This window comes from Danio rerio, chromosome 1 (genome assembly GCF_049306965.1).
Source record: "Danio rerio strain Tuebingen ecotype United States chromosome 1, GRCz12tu, whole genome shotgun sequence".
In the NCBI taxonomy this organism is placed as follows: domain Eukaryota; kingdom Metazoa; phylum Chordata; class Actinopteri; order Cypriniformes; family Danionidae; genus Danio; species Danio rerio.
Genome location: NC_133176.1, coordinates 54,715,001 through 54,728,732, shown reverse-complemented (window position 1 = coordinate 54,728,732; position 13,732 = coordinate 54,715,001). Strand labels below are relative to the sequence as shown.

Genomic DNA, 13,732 nt, shown 5'->3' with positions numbered 1-13,732 from the left:
GTACTTTCATTTATTGGTATAGTTGGCGGTTCATTCCGCTGTGGTGAGCCCTGATTAATAAAGGACATTATGCCGAAGGAAAATGAATAAATGAAGTATTTGAGAGCAGATTTTCACTTACTTTATAATTTCCTTGCACCAATTTTGACAGACATTCGTTAAAATTCCATACGATGATGAGAATTATTATAAATAATAATCACAATTTTACATGAAATTGAGAGTAAACACAAAACAAGCAAAAAAGCTCTCCTGTTTAATGACTTACACTCACAAACAACAAAATTGCTGTATAAAAACATGTCATGTCTTTTTAAGTGCAGATGGATAGCGATGACAACTGATATACTTAAACATAATGTCCATATTTCCATTCAGTCCACATTAAAGTCCACTCAAACAGGCAAAATCCACCTTTTATTCTCTGGTCCCTTAAGAGAAAATCCAAAACAAAAACACACAATCAAACATCTAAAATGATTCAAAGGTGATAGTTTACACAGTGACAGCAGTTGAGCTTTGCTTCCTCGAATATAACCACAATCAAAAACACATAAAATCAACAGCTTAAATAAGACCAAACAGTAACAGCAAACTTTCGTTGACCTGAAAAAGCAAAAATCCGACATGAAATATACAGACAGTTTTCAACATTAAACTCTGTCCTCGTCAAAAAAATACTATTAAATAAACCAAACACACTCAGTTCAAGCACACAAGATTTACAATTTACAGAAGCAACCAGCCATATATATCTTACAGCAACAATGAGTGTCATTACCCACAATCCTCCTGTTATAGAGCCCACAGTAAAACACAGAGTACCGGTTTAGCTTCTGATAGACAGCAATGCAACAGCAGGATCATGTATTCAGTGTTTGAGACGTGTGTGTGTGTGTGTGTGTGTGTGTATTAACCAAAGTGATAAAGAACGATTATCAACCCTTCATAAATCAATGCCACATTTAAAGTGTACTCTACAAAAGAAATGTAGGGTTCAACCAAGCATAAAGAAAATTAAGCGTATTTCTAGAATTATTATTTTTAAACAAATAATTAAGCATATCTCCTCTTAAAAAAACATTTTATGCAAAAACATGCTGATACGACAATCAAAGCAAATTAGTTTTTCTTAAAAATATGTAGGAATTAAATGTAGTGCAAAAAAAAGTTTCCACATAAAATTATCTACATCAAATCAAATTAAATATTATTATTATTATTATTATTAATGTTTCATGCAAATTATGCCAGTTTGCAGAGTGATTTATTGATCTATTTTTATTTCTCCCTGACACTGGTGTTAGTGTTTGCTTAATTGTCAAGAAAATAATGTCACAAAAAAATCCAAATAATCAAGAAAACTGCTTTTTTTTTAAAAACTCAAAACAATTTTAGAAAGCAACGAATCAGTTCCTGAATCCATACAACATTCATGGTGTAATTAACAAATCAATATTCAAAAATGATATTAACCTCACTTTTTACTTTATTTCTCCTGTCAAAACTCTCAGCACTATGGAAGCCTGTTCCTGCCACTGAATAATAATAAAAAAAACTCATAAATAAAATGAGTCACAATTCCTAGTTATAAAGTCGCAATTCCAAGTTAAGTCACAATTCCGAGTTATAAAGTCACAATTTCAAGTTGTAGTCGCAATTTCGAGTTAAGTCACAACTCCAAATTCTGAAGTTGCAATTACGAGTTATAGTCAAAATTCCGAGTTAGTCACAATTCCGAGTTATAGTCAAAATTCCGAGTTATAAAGTCGCAATTTCGAATTAGTCGCATTTCCGTGTTATAAAGTCGCAATTCCAAGTTGTAGTCGCAATTCTGAGTTGTAGTCACTATTTCAAGTTATAAAGTCACATTTCCACGTTGTAGTCGCAATTCCGAGTTATAAAGGTGCAATTCCGAGTAATAAAGTCGAAATTTCTAGTTCTAATCTCAATTATGAGTTATAAAGTCAAAATTCCAAGTTATAGTCTCAATTATGAGTTAGAAAGTTGCAACTCCGAGTTATAAAGTTAAAATTCTTAGTTATAAAGTCACAATTTAGAGTTATAAAGTCGCAATTCTGAGTTATGAAGTCACAATTCTAAGTAATTGCGAGCTATAAAGTAGCAATTCTGAGTTATAAAATTAGAATTCCGAGTAAGAAAGTCTGAATTCTGAGATTCGAAATTCTAATTTTATAACTTGTTGTTGTAAAGTTGTAACGTTATATCACAGAATTGCATGATATAATCTCTGAATTGTGACCTTATCTCTAAGAATTGTGACTTTGTAACTCAGAATTGTAACTTTACATCTCAGAATTACGTGATATAATCTCTGAATTGTGACCTTATCTCTAAGAATTGTAACTTTATATCTCAGAATTGCGTGATATAAACTCAGAATTGTGACCTTATCCCTAAAAATTGTGACTTTCTAACTTGGAATTGGGACTTTATAAATCAGAATGCTGACTTTATAACTCGCAATTGCGATTTTGTATCTTAGAATTTTGGCTTTATAACTTGGAATTCTGACGTCAAACTTGCAATTGCGTCTTTATAACTCAAAATTGAAGATGTTCAGAATTCTGACTTCAAACATTTTTTTTAATTTGTATTTTTTTAATTATTATTCAGTGGCGGAAACTGGCTTCCACAAAATACTGTAATCATAATAAATAAAAAAATGTAAGTGAGCACAAATTAATTAAAGGCAAAACACACTTAAAGCCGCAAAAACACTTCACAATTTAAATAAATGCTTGTTTTTGAGTAATGAGAGAATAATTGGATTTTAAAAAAAAATTTGGGGGGCCAGATTACAATGATGCATAAATAAATAAACATAAATAAATTCAAGCATAATTCACACAACGTAACTTTTGGGGCAAACTGTACTTTTAACTACTTTTATAATCAAATCACAACTCAAAAAGCATAAAAAAAGTATTCTAAAAATCTGCAATATTCTCTTTATGCAAAGCATCGTTTTTTTTGGAAGGACTGTGTTGTTTGATAAATGATCCAGTTAGTTATTTTCCCCATGATGCCTCAGTGTCAGGTTAGAGACGTGAGGATCAGCAGCTTGAGGCGCTTCAGTGCAGAATCTCAGTGTTACATGTGGAAAAACAAAAAATCAGCTCAGAGCAGCACAAACTCATCTGTGCTTCCTCTTTTGTTGTTGCGGCTCAATCTGCTGCAGGTGAAGATGTGTGCAGGAGCGTCCACGGACCCTCCACTCGGACCCTCCATGCCATAGATCTGCCCACGGCCCTCCACAAACGTGAAGATGGGATACTTCTCCTTAGAGGACGACAAAGCCTAAAATATCATCAGAAATATTAGGAGCGTAACAGTAGATAGATTATTAGTCTGTCTGTAAAATTCAAATATTTTGAAACAGTGATGTTGAACAGATTTCTGTCCACAATATTTGCTATTATATTTGTTATATTAGATTTTATTATAAAATAAATGCTAAGGAAATTTTTACATTTAAATGCTGTATTTAGTTTGAATGGGCTCTTCAATGATATCATGTAAGGGTGGGACCAATTTGACCCTCACATGAGATCCACCAATGGAAAACCAGAGTCGATAATCAACACAGTGGAGGAGATATCCATCCATTATTATTCAGAAGTTTACAAAAGACATTTCAGTCCAGACACTCACTTCACTGACTGCCGTGCACAAGGACTCGAAGTCTGTTTTAGAGCGAGCGTAGAGGCCGATGGTGCAGCTGGGGTCCATTCGGCTGAAGTTCATCTTCCTCGGAGAGTTACAGTGAAAAGACTGTGAGAGAAAACAACAGTTATAATATAACTTGATAGCAAGGTTATAATAGTTTTGGATTTTTCATTAGTTTTAGTTTCTATTTCGTTTGACTTTTTGTTTACAAACTCATTCGTTTTAATTAGTTTTAGAGGTAGATTTACTAGTTTTTATTAGTTTCTATATTTTGAAATTACTTAATTTGAGGGTGCTTTCACACCTGTGAATCGATTCAGTTGTTCCGAAACAGAGATTACAATTGTTACATTGTTGCTCTTTGCTCTTGGAGCGGTTCGCTTTCACACGGCAAAGTTTCTAATCGGACCAAAAGAGCTAAAACAAGTCACGTGCGAGTAAACTCTCCTCACATTGGTCAGAGTGTCAGGGTTTATTTTGCAGTGTCCCGCTCAGCTGTCAGGAGAGGTGGTGGTTTGGTGGTGATTGACAGGGTGCGCGCACGATGTGTCTGAGGAGAGACGCGGTGGGGAGGGGTGAGAAGGGTGCGCGACAATGCCTATTTGAGGACCGGGAGGGAGACACGAGATCATCACTCGTTTGCGGGCATCCGGAGACTCGCGAAACTTCCCGCCCTACTCATAATTCTCTCTTCATATAGCCGTAAGCCTATTACATATCCATAAAACACTGTGATACAACCGCGCTCGGATCGCATCGTTTTCTCACTGCAATCGAACCGCTCCAGGGTTCGTTTCAATCGAGCCGAGACCACCTCATTTAAGAGATCTCGGAGCGATTACTTTGGCGCGGAACAGAGCGCGCTTGCCCTGTTCACATATGCCAAACGAACCGCGCTAACTGGGCAAACGAGATACGTTCCGAAACAAAAGTGTAGGTGTGAAAGCACCCTTAGTTTAGTTTTTATTAGTTTCAGTTTTTTCTAAATAAGGATATTTGTTAGGTGCAAGATTCAAAATCAATAGAATAAATATTGTATAATAAAAACTTAGCCCTACATTTTTAGAAATCTGTATTTAGAGGACACATGAACACTATCAACTACCATCTACTCAAATTCATCTACCATCTACCTCAAATTCAAATACAACAGCCCACAAAATAGCAACCTTAAGCACAATATGTTCGCAAGGCTGCTTTGAGGTTAGATACACAGTAGTGATGGAAGTTCAGATATTTCACTCGGATGTTTGGACACAACACACGAACATTATGTAGTCAGCAATAGTAATTTCAGTCAGCTAAAACCACCGTGATCTGAAAAACGTCTTACAGTAAAGTTTTGCCACCCAACTGAAACATGATTGACTTATTTAAATTCCATTACGATGTACGGTTATGAAATACACTTTCGTTTTTTCACAAGATGCTCTCATTTAAGCCTTCGGTTAACCTGCATTGCAGTTGAAGTTTAGTTCAGTCACAGCAGGCTGTCATGTACTGTTTGTGTTCGGTTCACTGAATCACGCATGCGCAGTATTATCGGTTCATCGCTTCTCAAATTTGATCTCAGTGTAACGTTACTGTTCTAATAACTAAATGAGAGTATATATTGGATTATTTCGAGTCAGAGGGGGGTATTAGGCTTCCTAAAAAGTAGTTTGTGGATAAGTGCTTACTGGAGACGCGAATCGTTTCAAATGATGCAGTTCATTTTGGTGAACTCGTTCAACTGGTTTACTTAGAAGATCTGATTAAAAAGATTCGTTCGCGATAGCGATACAGAGATAAAAAACAATTTTTGGGCACAAATGTGTTAAATTAATAGTTTTAAGTGCCTGTAATGCTGTCACCGTGCTGCTGTCATGTCCACTCGTTGTTTTTGTCATGGGAGCAACAGCGAGGACTGACTGGAGGAGAACTGGCTCAAGCAGGACTACAGACTCAGTTGCAGTACTGGTTAAACCCCTGCAGCGTGAATTAGATTGACTTCTAAAAGGCTTACAGTAAGATTATGTGTTAAATAAATTTACAAATACGAAAATGAAGGAGGTTTTTGCTATAAATTTAGTTAGTTTCAGTTAGCTTTGTATGTACACAATACAGTTTCAGTTAGTTCTGTTTTTTTTTTTTTTTAGTTAACAACAATTATTTTAAATTTTAGTTTTTGTTTTTTCGTTCGTTTTCGTTAACTATAATAGCCTTGGTGTCAGGCATGGTGAATATCTTTTTATAAATGCTTAAACTGCCCACAAAGTGCTTTGAAATGTGCATTTTTTTATTCAATGTTTGACATAATCTTAACGGTAAAATGATGAGGGGCGGGGCCTAGAGTAGCTCCTCCCCTTTAAAAAAACTGCCAATAGTGTTTCACACCTCTGCCAGTGAGAGCAGTTGAGCTCAAATGAAAAGCAAATGAGAAGCATCTTGAAGGGGGCGGGGCATGTCAGATGCTAGAGAGCATTTGATTGGTCAGACGACTTGAAATTGATTTGAGAAACTGAAATGGTTGCTGAGAGGATGTGAAAACAAATCTTTGACAACATTTCTCATTTTGAAGGCTTCTACTGTCCTCTGGAGTTCACAATTATTGAGGAAGCTTTCATGACTGATATGAATTATGCATGTTTACCGTCAAGGCAACCTGGGGTGCTGAAATATAATTGGTTAAACTGGCAGTGGGGAGGTTTTAGAGACCAAAACACACATTTTCAAAGGAGAAATACTGACTTTAGAACTGATTTCAGATAAACAAGTATGTTCACTAAGCATGTTTCTCAAATATCTGCAAACATATTATGGTATTTTTATGAGTTCTAGGGGTCAAAAATGTACATACAGCATCTTTAATGTTGTTTTGGGTCTCACCTCTAGAGAGAAATTGGCTTGAGTGACATCCACCACCGGCTGACAGTAGTGTGGGTCCAGATATAACAGCTGCTCATCTGCAAGAACACAGTCAGACAGCAGCCAATCAGAGAGCAGACTGGACCACAGCTACCAATCAAAACAGAGATTTTCATAGAAGCATACCTTGAAAGCCGACAAAAAACAGTGAATGCTTGGGTTTCCCTCCAATAATTCCTATACAGCATTTTAACTTGAGAATATTCTAGAAAAAAAGAAATTCTTGATTTCAGACAAATGTTAATAAAATGACATTTATTTAAGCTAAAAACAATGCATTATATAATTTAAAAATATATTTATATATTATATATATGATAATTATATTATGCATTAGTGCACAAGTAATACACAAGGCCACTTTTTCCATGTTGTTAAAAATTTTTATTGTAATGTAATGCTGAACAATATTAATAAAAAGCATTAAAAAATAAAAATTGAAAATAAATAATAATAATAATGTGAAATAAAAATGTTTATTGATGTAACTACACTGGATACCAAATGCCAATATTATTAATTCAAGAAATTAAATAGACTTACATTCCTTTGCTAAAGTACATACTAAATTTACTAAAAGTAAATACTAAAGTACAAATAGCATAAAATAACAACAACAAAGAAAAATAGAAAAATAAATAAATAAATATATAGTAAATATTGTTTTAAAAAAGGAATAATAATAATAATAATAATAATAATAATATAATTCAAAACTGTTTATCAATGTAACTAATCTAGGGGCCAAATGCCAATATTATTAATTCAAGAAAATAAATAGAATTACATAACTTTGCAATACTAAAATACATTAGAAAAAATACAAGTAATATAAAATAATAACAATAACAACAACAACAATAAAGAAAAATAGAAAAATAAATAAATAAATAGTAAATTTAGTAAAACAATATTAAAATATTAATAATAATGATAACTAACAACAATAACAGTAAATAATAATAATAATAATATAAAATAAAACAGTTTATCAATGTAACTACACTGGATGTCAAATGCCAATATTATGAACTCAAGAAAATAAATAGAATTACATTCCCTTGCAATACTAAAATACATTATAAAAAATAAAAATAATATAACAACAACAAAGAAAATAGAAAAATAATTAAATAAATCGTAAATTAGGAAAAAATGTAATAATAATGATAATAATAAACAATAAATAATAATAATATAATAAAACTGTTTATCAATATAACTACACTGGATGTCAAATGCCTATATTATTAATTCAAGAAAATAAATAGAATTACATTCCTTTGCAATACTAAAATACTCTAATAAAAATACAAATAACATAAAATAACAACAACAACAAAAAAAAGATGAATAATTGGATATAAAAATTGTTAAATAAATGGATGAATAAATGAATAAAATTAATTAATATAAAATATAGTAAAAATATTGGTATTTTAGGCCCATTATTCAAGATGTTTAAAAAACATTATGTAATAGAATATAACAATTACACACATTAAATGTAAGACATCACAAAACTTATATTATTCCAATGCAATACTACATCACATTTATTCTATTATTAAAAAGCATACATTACAGCATTTTAACTTAAAGAAAAGATTCTTCAAATTTAAGACAAATGTAAATATAATAATTTTTCTATAGTAATATAGTATTTTAGTAATAATAAACCACATTTGTCCAAAAACAATTACATAAAATAAAAATCTATTTATGCCGAAAGTGGTTTATTTTTAATTGTTGAATTTCTGCATGACCAGTAGACGTACCTTGACACACTCAATGTATGAAGGGTTTAGTGACTCTCCCCCAAGTCGCACTGGCACTAGAATGACGACTGATTTCCACCCCACACCGCTGGACTCACACAAACTCATGACATCTTCTTTATATACTGCAGCAGAAGCAGAACTTTACTCACACGCATGCGCAGGGCACAGTTTCACTTTCACTTTTATACTTTTAACTTTTATGAACCCATCATCCAACATGCACAATTTTTTGACCTCAGTAGCACCATTGCATTTTACAGCACAATAAGAATTAACATGGGCTACAGATTCTCTGTTTTTAATCTGCTCATGTGATGAACAATCTACAGACTCACCAGTGCAGTCCTGCGCCACATACACAGCAAGATCCTCAAACTCAGCAGCTCGCGCCACAGCTTTTCTGAAAGAAGAAGAAGAAGAAGAAAAAAATCTAAGACAGCAGGAAATCAACTGTTCAGTTCAGGTATTCAGGGAAATTGTCTGAGATGCATGATAAGAGTGTACAATATTTATTTGCTATGATTAAATTGGAATTTTTTCTTTCTCACCTCAGCATGTGTGCTACTACAGACGGGCCATACCAGTCTCCTGCCCTCTTTCCAGACTCCTTTCCCAGCTCTACCAGTTGGTGGACGCCAAAAGGAGCGGAGGGGTGATCCCCAAAACAGGACACTACCTTCCGATGCAGAGCATCTACCTGCGGGTCAGGACTGGCTGAAGGACATCTGGCCGGCGCCCGCCTGTGGGCCTCAGTGATGCCTGGACTGGGGTTTATCTGAGGAATAGAGCTGCTCCAAGAGGAACTGAAAGACGGCATGGACATCCCAGCCGGACGAGAAGGAGAACGAGGCTTCAGCACCTCGAAATCCACATCTGTGAGCGCATGACAGTCTGACCACCTCCAGTCTGAGACAGAGAGGAGAAAAACACATGAGACACCTGCTATGAAAGACATGGGAAAAAACAGGAGGCTATGAACATTTGTGGTCAAGAAATTGGTCACACTTTACAATAAGGTTCATTAGTTAATGTTAATTAATGCATTTACTAACATGAACAAACAATGAACAATACATTTACTACTGTATTTGTTCATGTTAGTTAACGTTAGTTAATGAAAATACAGTTGTTCATTGTTAGTTCATGTTAACTCATGATGCATTATTTATGTTAACAAGCATGGACTTGAATGTTAATAATGCATTAGCAAATGTTCAATTATGATTAATAAATGCTGAACAAGTGTTGTTCATGATTAGTTCATGTTAGTAAATGCATTAACTAATGAACCTTATTGTAAAGTGTTACCAAGAAATTAATATTTAAATTGTGGGAAAGTTTATAAATTATATATAAATATATTTAAATTGTTTCATAAGATTTGTACTTTAAATAAAAAGTAAAAATCCTCAGTTTTTTTCTGAATGCATCAATGAATTGTGGAGAGAAATAAATGTAAAAAAAAAAAAACATCACAATTTTCATATTAATAAAAAAATATATTTTTTTTGAGCAGCGAATCAGCTTATTAGAATGAATTCTGCTGGATCATGTGACACTGAAGCCTGGCCTAATGATGCTAAAAATGCAGTTTTTCACCAAAGTAATACATTGCATTTTATTAACATTTTATATTAGAAAACAGATTTTTTAAATAGCATTAATATTTCACAATTTAACAATTTTTGTTGCATTTTTGATTAAATAAATGCAGTTTTGGTGACCATAAGAGACTTATTTCATAACATTAAAAACATTTTATTAACCCTCAGATGTTTTGAATAGTGGTTGTGAATGTAAATGAAAAACATTTTGGTCTCAACATTGAAATAAAATGACAAAAATTTAAGTTATTTTTATATTTATATTCCGCTTTGTGCTCTTTAACTCTTTCACTTGTATGATCACAAGGATGTGATTAGCCTTGGTTGGTCCCTGAAGTGTACAATCACACTGGTGTGATTAGTAAATTCAGAGCACACACTAAAGAGGGTTTATGATACTAAAGGATAGTTTAACTATTCTAAGTGATAAACTTGACACACCACCACAGGAACTTTAGAACGCAATGGATTCCAAGTAATTATTTTAATTAATTTAGTAATTAATGGATTCTAAGTTTATTTTATCTTTTCCATAATTACAGTAAATAATATTTAACTAGATATTTTTCAAGACACTTCTTTACAGCTTAGGGTGACTTTTAAAAGCTTAACTAAGTTAATTAGGTTAATTAAGCAAGTTATTTTATAACGATGGTTTGTTCTGTAAACTATTAGAAAGAAATATATAGCTTAAAGGGGGTAATAATATTGACCGTAAAACAGTTTATAAAATATTCAAAACTGCTTTTATTCTAGCCAAAATAAAACAAATAAGACTTTCCATAGAAGAAAAAATATTATCAGATATACTGTGAAAGTTTCCTTGTTCTGTTAAACATCATTTGGGAAATATTTAAAAATAAACAAAATTCAAAGGGGGTCAAATAATTCTTACTTTAACTTTATGTATGTATGTATGTATGTATAGAAGAATAAGCGGTCAAACTAAATTGTATTATGTTTTAATTGATGAAAACTGCTAGTTTTAAAACTCATCACATTTTTAAAGATAATAAAAATAATGAAAATTTGTTACGACATCAAATAAATATTTTCTAAATAACCGTGTCCCTGACAAGATACTTTGGTTTATAAAAGACCACTCATTTATTGTGGATATCTTCTGTAAATAATGGTAAAAATGTTGACATGTCATTTTCCCCCCACAGTCCAAAGACATGTGTCATAGGTGAACTGGGTGAGCTAAATTGTAGTGCATGTGCGAATGAGAAGGTATGGGTGTTTCCCAGTGATGGGTTGCAGCTAGAAGGGCATCTACTGTCTAAAACCGGATAAGTTGGTGCTTCATTCGGCTGTGGCGACCGCTGATTAATAAAGGGACTAAGCCGAAAAAAAAAAGAATGAGCCAGTAGAAGACTTCTATGGGCAGTGGAAGTGCATGTGAGACCTGTGGGCATGAGGTGTAGCAGGAGCCCCTGCGCCAGCATCATCTGTCCGCTGCGCAGCATGCAGCCCCAGCCGCAGTCTGTGGTCAGACTCGACCCATCCAGCTGAGGAAACTCCCGTCTGTAGGTCAGCCACACACATGACACAAACGTCTGCCGGAAACGCTCCACCTCGTCTGAGAACAAGATGCCAAAAACAACACAATCTTTACTAAAATGTGCATTAAAGGGGATCTGTTATGTAAAAATCTCTTTTATAACAGGTTTAAAAACACAGTTGTGAGGCAACAGTGTGCGAATATAGCCAGCCTCTAATGGTGAAAATGTATCAACTCTTTTTATTTATAGTGACACTACATAAAAACTGTCTGCAGAAACATATTCTCCCTGCCCATTAGTGACAATCTCTCCCACATTAGCATAGACAGCCCTGAGAGAGAAGCAGACATCTGCTATTAGAATTTTGAAACTGCTGCTATGGTGATACATAGGCATTTGTAGCTCCACCCCCTTTTGAAAAGAGGGCTGGGAACAGAATTTCATTTGAATTTAAAGTGACAGTCAACAAAACAGCACAATTTAGATCAAAGACTAAAAGGGGCTGCTTAAACGAGTTACAAAACATTATTTGTGGGGCATTTTGAGTTTAAATTTCACACGCACATCAGAGACTTATTTTACATTCTGTAAAAAGGGGCATAATAGGTCCCCTTTAATGACCACTTTCTATTTCCCTTCACTTTTCACACAGATATCAAAACAAAAGGTCTGCTACAGCACAATGAAGCCAGGGACATATCCAATCTGCTACAAACAGAATCAGGCCCTGTTTACACTAGTGTGTTTTAGTTTTAAAACGGGGTTTTAGATAAAAAACGATCTGCGTCCACATTAGCATTTTACCTAGCGTCTCTAAACATATCTCCGTCCACACTACGCCACCAAAAATGTATATCACGTGACCATGCGTGCACTCTAGGCATGCGCGTTCTAGCATAAACAGAAAGGTTATTGTTAGTCAACAGACGCCGGTTGGACATTAAATGCGATGGCAAAGAAAGCAAGAGAGGTATTTTTGTGGATAGATGACGAGGTCGAGTTGTTACTAAACGTAACAAAAGAATAACTGCACATTGGCGCCTAAAACAGACAATAGTGCAAACAACACTCCCATTTCTGTGCCCATGTTGTTGTTTACAGTGAAGATAGGTCTGTTGTTTTTCGGTAGTGTTAAAGCCATGTGTTATAGTCATGTGATAGGGGCTTGACAAATAAGGGAAGGATACGCAATGGCACAAAAGCCCCAATCAGGTAGCGAATCTCAGCAGTCCCGCCTACCGTTTTCAGATGTCTCCGTTTTTCCTCATCCACACTGGGACGGAGCAGCAGCGTTTTAGAATGAAAACTGCCTGTCCAGCGTTTTCAAAACGCTCCATTTTCGGCGCTCGAGAACTCCGGCGTAATGTGGACGGATGGCGTAACCGTAGTAAAACTTATGCGTTTAAAACAAAAACGCATTAGTGTAAACGGGGCCTCAGATTAAAAACTTTGTAATGTGTAAAAAAATAACTCCATCTCTGACAAAAAAAAGACAAAATTACAAGACTGTGAGCTTCACCAGTCCCTCCAGGATTTTGTAGCAACATTTTTATTTTATACTTTTGGCCTAAAATTGTGATGGCTTTTTTCCCCAAAATATAGGCATTATTTGCTTTAATTCTTGTGTCAAATTCTTTGTTTTGCTGTGAAAATACACACAAATCTTGTAAAATGTTTCCTTTTTTGATCTTAAGAACCATTGCACTTTCAAGATCTGAGAAACACTGAGAGAAAAACTACAATACTTAGAAAAATAGTGAAAGAGAATAAAGAAACGATGATACTGAAAAATGTTTATACACACAGATATTGCAAAAGAAAATTGAGACTAGTAGAAAACTCATAATTTTCTCTTTTTTTCTGAATTTATGATTTATAAACTTTTCGTAAACCCAAACTTTTTCATATAAAAGGCCAAAAACTAAATATCATTGATAGTCGTGGGCAGAAGATAAATATATTAAACTATTTTACATTCAATTTGCCATGTGCGGCAGATCACATGCCTCAGATCACATGCCTCACCTTCATTATTGAACAGAAACGACTGCCCCAGCAGGATCAGAGGAGAGCTCTTGTTGAAGGAAGTTTTAGATTTAACGGTCCAGCCTGAGAAAATAAAAGACAGGAACTTACTAACGCGGTCATTTTTAAACATGTGTTTCTACATCTGACTTCAAAAATAGCCCAGCAGAAAAAAAGGAACCAAATATTTGTGTCATTGTTTTTTGTCAGTCATGGAAAA

General features: G+C 34.1%; 1 protein-coding gene across 8 annotated transcripts in view; it reads right to left on the bottom strand.

Annotated features, from left to right (window-relative positions):
- Window positions 1-145: 145 nt before the first annotated feature.
- The window catches only part of atg4da (autophagy related 4D, cysteine peptidase a), a 20,347-nt gene continuing 6,760 nt past the window's right edge, over window positions 146-13,732 (bottom strand). For 3 of the 8 annotated variants that reach the window (XR_012403645.1, XR_012403646.1, XR_012403626.1), the window contains 10 exons: window positions 13,513-13,596; window positions 11,391-11,564; window positions 8,927-9,284; window positions 8,714-8,778; window positions 8,376-8,500; window positions 6,724-6,802; window positions 6,559-6,635; window positions 3,676-3,795; window positions 2,453-3,321; window positions 237-2,347 (listed from right to left, as the gene is read on the bottom strand). Coding sequence is in view for 3 of the 8 variants with exons in the window: in NM_001423806.1 (NP_001410735.1) it covers window positions 3,142-3,321; window positions 3,676-3,795; window positions 6,559-6,635; window positions 6,724-6,802; window positions 8,376-8,500; window positions 8,714-8,778; window positions 8,927-9,284; window positions 11,391-11,564; window positions 13,513-13,596 (1,262 nt within the window). In the remaining 5 variants the exon portion in view is untranslated. Of the gene's footprint in view, window positions 3,322-3,675; window positions 3,796-6,558; window positions 6,636-6,723; window positions 6,803-8,375; window positions 8,501-8,713; window positions 8,779-8,926; window positions 9,285-11,390; window positions 11,565-13,512; window positions 13,597-13,732 lie in introns of all 8 variants that reach the window. The other 5 variants (XR_012403641.1, XR_012403632.1, XM_009294437.5 and 2 more) reach the window with 3 other exon arrangements.